At 40.1% G+C, this 9,733-nt stretch overlaps 1 protein-coding gene across 1 annotated transcript; it reads left to right on the forward strand.

Annotated features, from left to right (window-relative positions):
- The first annotated feature begins 199 nt into the window (after positions 1-199).
- On the forward strand, positions 200-8,298 carry LOC138598500 (uncharacterized). Its single transcript, XM_069670295.1, has 4 exons — positions 200-278; positions 1,214-1,549; positions 1,672-1,970; positions 8,161-8,298. The coding sequence occupies exons 1-4, from the start codon at positions 200-202 to the stop codon at positions 8,296-8,298; spliced, it is 852 nt and encodes a 283-aa protein (XP_069526396.1).
- Positions 8,299-9,733: the final 1,435 nt, after the last annotated feature.

The following is a 9,733-nucleotide window of genomic DNA, read 5'->3' on the forward strand; positions in this document are numbered from 1 at the left end:
TTCACCCGCTGCCCGCTCACCACTGATGTGTGCGTTCAAGCTACAAATCTGCTACTTCCACAAGCTCTCTCACGCGCTATATTGTGATGAATGAAAAACTCCAGCAGCAACCAAAACAATAGATTCTGATCGTGTTGGAATCACACTGGCTAACTAGCTAAGTGTCGAGCTAATGAGTAGACTATATAGGTTTAATAACATGGAGTGCCAACCCCTCGCTACTCTACAGATCCACCCTCTCTTCCTGGACGAGCAGCTAGACGGGTGCCAGTTACAAGGTAGGCAACCCAACTACTTAATTGACTTTTTACCTTATTAAGCATTTATTGGGACTCTGGCCTCAACAGGAAATGTTGAAATCAATCTGCTCGGTAGTTTCAAGCCTTTTCAGGACTGCATGATGTTCACTTTGCAAATATTGCTCCCATTTAGAGTAAAATTGAAAATAAAGCAGGGTATGTTTTAAGGTGTGGCCACCTGTGATTGGTAAGTACCTACCATAGGGGCCTGTCAAGCAGGATTGAGACATAACAATGGCTACTTTCACGCTTGAACTATTGAACTTTAGGTTTTCACATGCAGCCCACCTGGGTAATGTCACAAAATGTTGATTTTTCTGCATTTTTATTCCGTGTAAAAGGCCAAATTTGTATCCTGTCGTCCAAATGTGGTTCCAAATAAAAAATATTCAAACGGCCAGCATCCCAAACTTAATTTTTTAAAAGGGGGGTTGACAAACCAATGGGTGACTTAACTGTTTCTACATCCTCTACAGAAGAATTATTTGTCTTTGATTACCATAGTTATACTGTGTTTCCTCTTAGCGTCAATTATAGACACCCACCAGGAAACATGAAACAAGCTTGCTGCTTGTATTGTTTCATGTGCTCGGGCTTGAATGATTTTTTTCCACTGTGGTAATGCAGTGTAATATCATCATAACCACTGGCCAATCAGATTGCTCTGTAGTTGTTCCCTCCCACCTGATATGATTATATTTAGTACAATCATCTTCTCGTACATGCTAATGTTAGTGCTGTCTGAAGTGGACTTACAACAAAATGCTGACTGTGTTTGTTTTACTTCTGATGATCAGACTGAGTCGTAAGTATATGTAAAACTTTCAAATGTGTTCAAGATGTATTTTAAGTTCAGCACAGGGCATACATTTTATTTCCTGGTTGTTAATAACCAACATGTATTTCTTTATTTTCTTCAGGATGCACAGACGATCAGACCTTTGAGACAAAGACTGTTGGTGCTGGAGATGATGTGAAGCTGACGTGTCCCCGCGACACCTCTTGGCATAATACAAACTTATTTTGGATCAGGCTAGTTTCTGGAGCCTTGCCTGAAATTTTGGGAGGAACATTTAGCTTTGACTACAACAAGGTTAACAAAAGTCCTCGCATCACAGCAAAACAAGAGCCTGGAACATTTGTCCTGATTATCAATCAAACACAGCTCAGTGATTCTGGACTTTACTTTTGTGTTAAACAAACTGAACTTAATATGACCCTTTTGAAAGGAACATTTCTGACAGTTACAGGTAAATAAAATACACCAGGTAAACTTTAATATTCTTTAAAAATGTACATTATTAATAGGAAAGTGTCAATGTATAAATTGTAACTAGTAAAACATGTTTATATTCTGGTTTGAATTTCTCAGGACGTGCACCTGACATCACTGCCGTCATTCAAGACTTATCCTCTGATCCAGTCCGACCAGGAGACTCAGTGACTCTGCAGTGTTCACTCCTCTCTGACTCTGACTACAAAACATGTCCAGGACAACACAGCATGTTCTGGTTCAGATCCGGTTCAGATGAATCTCATCCCAGTGTCATTTACACTCTTGGAAACAGAACGGATGAATGTGAGAACAGTCCTGAGGCTCGCTCTCCACAGAAATGTGTCTACAGCTTCTCTAAGACCGTCAGCTCCTCTGATGCCGGGACTTATTACTGTGCTGTGGACACATGTGGAGAGATACTGTTTGGAAAAGGAACAAAGCTCGACATTGAAGGTAAGTTAGAATTTCATACAAATCATTGATTATAATTAATTTGGATTCTGGTTAAATCCATTGGATTGATGCGACACAAAACTTTTTTTCTTATCAAAAACCTGCTAACTCTCAGTATTTTCTAGATTCGTCAGCAGACGACATGCAGCATTTGGAGAAGACCGATACAGTTATATTTCTGTTATCAGCTGCTTTGGCTTTAAGTCTGATTGTCATCGCCTTCCTGATTTATACCATCAAGACAAAATGTTGTAACGGTAATTAAAATTTCTCAAACAGTATTCAGCAAAATATGAACTTTGTGCCTCTTAGTGTAGATTAACGTTCTCCATCTTTGGTTTGATTGTTTTAACACAGCTGCTGTTGCTCTGCCCACAAATGCTGCAACAGCCAGAGCCGAGCAGCCAAGTCAGCAGGTAAGATCTACAAAGGAAAGATGAAACTGGAAGAGATTTTGGATCTTCCATCTCAAAACCTTTTTCTGTGTGTTTCCTCAGAGAAATGAGGACATGTTGGTTTATTCTGCACCAGCCTTTTCAAAGAGAACTGGCAAAGCAGAGAGAACGAAGAAGAAGAGGAACGTAACAGCAGCAGAGGGAGAGACTGTCTACAGCGATGTCAGGCCTTTTGTGTAGACTAACAATCCAACCAATGCAAGGATTTGCTCATTAATGCAAAGATAGATAGATAGATTTATTTTTTGGGAGACTATAACTACCATGTGACCATAGCATAATGATAATATTTATTTTTATAACCTTAAAAATGTATCTTTGACATTATATTTGTTTCAATCTTTAAAATCTGCCTTTAATTGTATTAATACCTTGTGTGTGTGTGTGTGTGTGCGCGCGCAACCTTTTGCTTTATAAGGCAGACTTTTATTTTGAAAAAGATGTACAGTTATTAAATCTATTGATCAGGCCGCCCCCTTTTCAGATCCTTCATTTTATAATTGTGTAATTTTTTGTTTCATGTTTAATTTGTTAGCAATTATCTATTTTTATGACTGTGCTTTGCTAGTATTAGAAATCAGAACTGGTGGACTGCATTTCTTGTATAAAGTTTGCATCATAATAAAGATAACTATGATAACACTTAAGGCTCAAACTGCTTCATTATTTTTTTCTGACATAATGGCAACAATAAGAATAAGTTCTATGCACCGCTGTGTAAGCGCAGAATCACAGAGCTGCTAGCGTGGCTGTAAAGTCTTCTTCTTGTTTAGGCCAGTAAGACGTGGTATCTTCCAGTGCATACCAGAGGTCATAGCATTGAAAGGTCAAATAAAAGCAGTTCTGATTCAAACCAAATGTTTCACAGAGAGTGTGAATGGTTCATAAGGACAAGAATTTGTGTGACAGGAAATGCACTTTGAACGTCAGCGATAAACAATCAGATATGTTTGATGGTCTTAACTTTCAGGACTGGTGCTAATCATTGTCTGGCCCCATCTCACTCTATTTTGTAAGTGTTTAAAGTGTGAGTTTGTGCCTTAATAACTTTGTCTGATTATCCAGAAAAAGATTTGAATCCTTGCTAAAGTCTGTACTAATGTGCATCACTTGGAGCAATGATGGACCACCAGCTTGTCAGTGAATCAGCATGTAAATGAAAAAGAAAAAACATGAACTAATATTCATCTGCAATAAACTGTATGGTCACATCTTTTGAAACACAAAGACAATCTATCTTTCCACCTATTATGTACACTATTAAAGTTGCTGAAGTTTGGAGAGAAGGATGGTATAACAACTCTGTATACTGTGCTCTTCCTGCTGATGTGACTGACAGGCGGAGTGGGCGGGTCATCACTGATGGGTATGCCACCGGGAGCAATCATTGTACACTCTCTCAATTTGGAAGTTTGGACCAAGCAGACACCTTTGTGGCTGAGAAATGAAGACAACATGGAGGTGCCAAAAAAATTGCAGTTCCTCAGGTGGCCACTTGAGGCTGGCTCCAAAAGGAGTAAACCTCCATTAAGCCCCATATTTAAATACCCAACAAAAACTGTGTGCTAGGTGTCAACTCAGCTAATTCAGAAACTGAACTTAACCTCTTGACCTTGTTTGTGTTGTTGGTGCCTTTTGGGGATTTTTTTCATGCAAATGTTGAACAAATAAAATGGCTTGCTTTGTGGTTAGCTATACTAGCTGACCCCCAAGAAGTCTGTGGTCCAGCTTTTTTGGTTCGTGAAATTCTAGTATTATTTTATTAAACGTGAGCCGAATTAGCAGCTATCTATTTCTGTGCTCACCATGACATGTTCGCTCTGTCAGTGTTTGTTCTACATTGATTTATTTTTTGTGGCTCCTGCATGGGAGTCAGGATTGTTGTTTGGTTTTCCCCCAGAGGATGGTGGACCATTGTGATGGCTGCACCGGTTATTTTAAGTATAACAGCCCACTGCCCTCTCACCACAGAAGTGTGCGTTTGAGCTATAAGCTTTCAGCACCAACCAAATCAAAATGATTGTCATTCTGTGGAAAGCACGATGGCTAACTAGCTAATAAGTCAGAATTAGCTGGAGGTGTAGACTATAGGTTTAATGACATGGAGTTTGCCAACCCCTCGCTACTCTCCAGATCCACCCTCTCTTCCATATATGGTCATTTTTGGCTACAGAAACCCAACATGGCGACGGGCAATATGCCAAACTCTTCAAAAAGCCAGTTGACAAACCAATGTGTGACCTCACATGGTGGCTACATCCATCATACAGTCTATGGTGTGGACTGACAGCCAGACAGGTGCCAGTTAACTACCTGTGAACTGCCAAAGTCCCAATTTCTTGATTGACTTTTACCTCATTAAACATTTTCCAATTGGGACTCTGGCCTCAGTTGCTAGTTTCAAGACTTTTAAGGACTGCATGATGTTCATTTTGTAAATATGGTCCCATTCACAGTAAAATTGACAATAAAGCAGGGTATGTTTTACGGCCTGGCCACCTGTGATTGAAAAGTTGCTACCATGGGGGGCCGACAAACAGGACGGAGACATAATAGTCATTTAATTATCAACTGTGGTAAGACTTTCTCAGCAGATCCTTTAAGTCCTGTTGCGATGTGGGGGTGATCGGACTTGTTTGTCCAGCACATCCCACAGATGCTCGATTGGATTGAGTTCTGGGGAATTTGGAGGCCGGGTCAACACCTTGAACTTGTTGTCGTGTTCCTCAAACCATTCCTGAACCACTTTTGCAGAGTGTCAAGGCACATGATCCTGCTGAAAGAGGCCACTGCCATTAGGGAACATGTTTCCATGAAGAGGTGTACTGGTCTGCAACAATGTATAGGTAGGTCGTACAGGTAAAAGTCACATCAAAATGAGTAGCAGGACCTGAGGTTCCCAAAGCATCACACTGCCTAAAGCATCACACTGCCTCCGCCACCTTCACTTCTTCCCAAAGTGCATCCTGGTGCCATGTTTTCCTCAGGTGACGTACATGCACCTGACCATCCACAAGATGTAAGAGAAAACATGATTCATCAGATCCGGTGACCTTCTTCCATTGCTCCGTGGTCCAGTTCTCATGCTCACATGCCCATTGTAGGTGCTTTCAGTGGTGGACAGGGGTCAGCATGGGCACCCTGACTGCTCTGCGACTATTCGGCACCATACGCAGCAAACTGTGCTGCATTGTGTGTTCTGACACCTTTCTATCAGAACCAGCATGAACTTTTTCATTAATATGAGCTACAGTAGCTCTTCCATTATATCAGACCTCATGGGCCAGCCTTTGCTCTTTATGCACATCAGTGAGATTTGCCCGCTCATGACCCTGTGATCGATTTGTTGCTTTTCCATCCTTGGACCACTTTTGGTAGGTAGCTACTGACCACCGAGACCGGGAACATCCCACAAGAGCTTCAGTATCTGAGATGCTCTGACCCAGTCATTTAATCATCACAATTTGGCTCTTGTCAAAGTCGTTCACATCCTTGCGCTTGCCCATTTTTCCTGCTTCCAATACATCAACTTCGACGACAAAAGTTTCACTTGCTGCTTAACATGTGCCACCCACAGACAGGTGCCATTGTAATGAGATAATCAATGTTATTCACTTCACCTGTTAGTGGTCATAATGTTCTCGCTAATCGGTGGCTGGACTGCAGGAAAAAGTCAGCTTAAAGTCCAGGTGAACAGTTTGAGAGATTTCTGTTCTCACATGCAGGCCACCTGGGTAATGTCGCAACATTTTCATGAGTGCCGTGCACCTGTGAAAGAGGCTAATGTGTATCCACATGTCGGCCAAATATATTTGCTTCTGGTTACAAAAAGACAACATTGCGTCAGTGAAAATCTCAAACTTGATACTTCAAAGGGAGAGTTCAGATACCTGTTAGTGAGTTAACTCTATGTACTCTTCTTTAATACAGTCTATGGAAAATACAGAAGAATAATTTGCCTTTCATTACTGTAGTTAAACTCTGTTTCCTCTTCACCACGAAACATGAAACAAGCTTGCTGCTTGTATTGTTTCATGTGCTCGGGCTTGAATGATTTTTTTCCACTGTGGTAATACAGTGTAATACCATCATAACAAGTGGCCAATCAAAATGCTCTGCAGTTGTTCCCTCCCACTCGATATGATTATATCTAAGACAATCATCTTCTCGTTCATGCTAATGTTAGTGCTGTCTGAAGTGGACTTACAACAAAATGCTGACTGTATTTGTTTTACTTCTGATGCTCAGACTGAGTCGTAAGTATATTTAAAACTTTCAAATGTGTTCAAGATGTATTTTAAGTTCAGCACAGGGCATACATTTTATTTCCTGGTTGTTAATAACCAACATGTATTTCTTTATTTTCTTCAGGATGCACAGACGATCAGACCTTTGAGACAAAGACTGTTGGTGCCGGAGGTGATGTGAAGCTGACGTGTCCCCGCGACAACTCTTTGCAAGAAACATACTTATTTTGGATCAGGCTAGTTTCTGGAGCCTTGCCTGAAGTTTTGGGAGGAACAATGAGCTTTGAATATCAAGGTTTTGACTTAACTCCTGGCATCACAGCAAAACAAGAGCCTGGAACATTTGTCCTGATTATCAGTCAAACACAGCTCAGTGATTCTGGACTTTACTTTTGTGTTAAACAAACACAACATAATATGAACCTTCTGAAAGGAACATTTCTGACAGTTACAGGTAAATAAAAAACACCAGGTAGAGTTTAATATTCGATAAAATGTACATTGTTAATAGGAAAGTGTTTATAAATTGTAACTAGTGAAGCATGTTTATTTTCTGGTTTGAATTTCTCAGGACGTGCACCTGACATCACCGCCGTCATTCAAGACTTATCCTCTGATCCAGTCCGTCCAGGAGACTCAGTGACTCCGCAGTGTTCACTCCTCTCTGACTCTGACTCTGACTACAAAACATGTCCAGGAAAACACAGCGTGTTCTGGTTCAGATCCGGATCAGATGAATCTCATCCCAGTGTCATTTACACTCTTGGAAACAGAACAGATGAATGTGAGAACAGTCCTGAGGCTCGCTCTCCACAGAAATGTGTCTACAGCTTCTCTAAGACCGTCAGCTCCTCTGATGCCGGGACTTATTACTGTGCTGTGGCCACATGTGGAGAGATACTGTTTGGAAAAGGAACAAAGCTTAACATTGAAGGTAAGTTAGAATTTCATACAAATCATTGATTATAATTAATTTTGATTCTGGTTAAATCCATTGGATTGATGCGACACAAAACTTTTTTCTTATAAAAAACCTGCTAACTCTCAGTGTTTTCTAGATTCGTCAGCAGACGACATGCAGGATTTGGAGAAGATCAATACAGTTATATTTCTGTTATCAGCTGCTTTGGCTTTAAGTCTGATTGTCATCGCCTTCCTGATTTATACCATCAAGACAAAATGTTGTAACGGTAATTAAAATTTCTCAAACAGTATTCAGCAAAATATGAACTTTGTGCCTCTTAGTGTAGATTAACGTTCTCCATCTTTGGTTTGATTGTTTTAACACAGCTGCTGTTGCTCTGCCCACAAATGCTGCAACAGCCAGTGCCGAGCAGCCAAGTCAGCAGGTAAGATCTATAAAGAAAAGATGAAACTGGAAGAGATTTTGGATCTTCCATCTCACAACCTTTTTCTGTGTGTTTCCTCAGAGAAATGAGGACATGTTGGTTTATTCTGCACCAGCCTTTTCAAAGAGAACTGGCAAAGCAGAGAGAACGAAGAAGAAGAGGAACGTAACAGCAGCAGAGGGAGAGACTGTCTACAGCGATGTCAGGGCTTTTGTGTAGACTATCAATCCAACCAATGCAAGGATTTGCTCATTAATGCAAAGATAGATAGATAGATTTATTTTTTGGAAGACTATAACTACCATGTGACCATAGCATAATGATAATATTTATTTTTTATAAACTTAAAAATGTTCAGTGTATCTTTGACATTATATTTGTTTCAATCTGTAAAATCTGCCTTTGATTGTATGAATACCTTGTGTGTGTGTGTGTGTGTGTGTGTGTGTGTGTGTGTGTAGGTGTAGGTGTGTGTGTGTGTGTGTGCGCGCAACCTTTTGCTTTATAAGGCAGACTTTTGAAAAAGATGTACAGTTATTAAATCTATTGATCAGGCCGCCCCCTTTTCAGATCCTTAATTTTATATTTTTAAATTTGTGTAATTTTTTGTTTCATGTTTAATTTGTTAGCAATTATCTTATTTTATGACTGTACTGTGCTAGTATTAGAAATCAGAACTGGTGGACTGCATTTCTTGTATAAAGTTTGCATCATAATAAAGATAACTGTGATAACACTTAAGGCTCAAACTGCTTCATTATTTTTTTCTGACATAATGGCAACAATAAGAATAAGTTCTATGCACCGCTGTGTAAGCGCAGATTCACAGAGCTGCTAGCGTGGCTGTAAAGTCTTCTTCTTGTTTAGGCCAGTAAGACGTGGTATCTTCCAGTGCATACCAGAGGTCATAGCATTGAAAGGTCAAATAAAAGCAGTTCTGATTCAAACCAAATGTTTCACAGAGAGTGTGAATGCTTCATAATGACAAGAAATTGTGTGACAGGAAATGCACTTTGAACGTCAGCGATAAACAATCAGATATGTTTGATGGTCTTAACTTTCAGGACTGGTGCTAATCATTGTCTGGCCCCACCTCACTCTATTTTTTAAGTGTTTAAAGTGTGAGTTTGTGCCTCAATAACTTTGTCTGATTATCCAGAAAAAGATTTGAATCCTTGCTAAAGTCTGTACTAATGTGCATCACTTGGAGCAATGATGGACCACCAGCTTGTCAGTGAATCAGCATGTAAATGAAAAAGAAAAAACATGAACTAATATTCATCTGCAATAAACTGTATGGTCACATCTTTTGAAACACAAAGACAATCTATCTTTCCACCTATTATGTACACTATTAAAGTTGCTGAAGTTTGGAGAGAAGGATGGTTTAACAACTCTGTATACTGTGCTCTTCCTGCTGATGTGACTGACAGGCAGAAGGGGCGGGTCATCACTGATGGGTATGCCACCGGGAGCAATCATTGTACACTCTCTCAATTTGGAAGTTTGGACCAAGCAGACACCTTTGTGGCTGAGAAATGAAGACAATATGGAAGTGCAAAAAAATTGCAGTTCCTCAGGTGGCCACTTGAGGCTGGCTCCAAAAGGAGTAAACCTCCATTAAGCCCCATATTTAAATACCCAACAAAAACTG

Source organism: Semicossyphus pulcher, unplaced genomic scaffold (assembly GCF_022749685.1).
Source record: "Semicossyphus pulcher isolate SPU_LCO1_2020_fin unplaced genomic scaffold, fSemPul1.0.p SCAF_2, whole genome shotgun sequence".
In the NCBI taxonomy this organism is placed as follows: Eukaryota; Metazoa; Chordata; class Actinopteri; order Labriformes; family Labridae; genus Semicossyphus; species Semicossyphus pulcher.

What these genes read in the sequence shown, in the direction of transcription:
- LOC138598500 (XM_069670295.1), top strand. Translation starts at nt 200, where the DNA reads ATGGAGTGCCAACCCCTCGCTACTCTACAGATCCACCCTCTCTTCCTG. An exon ending in AACATTTCTGACAGTTACAG is followed by an intron (nt 1,550 to 1,671) that starts GTAAATAAAATA and finishes TGAATTTCTCAG; the next exon opens with GACGTGCACCTGACATCACT. An exon ending in ATGCCGGGACTTATTACTGT is followed by an intron (nt 1,971 to 8,160) that starts GCTGTGGACACA and finishes GTGTTTCCTCAG; the next exon opens with AGAAATGAGGACATGTTGGT.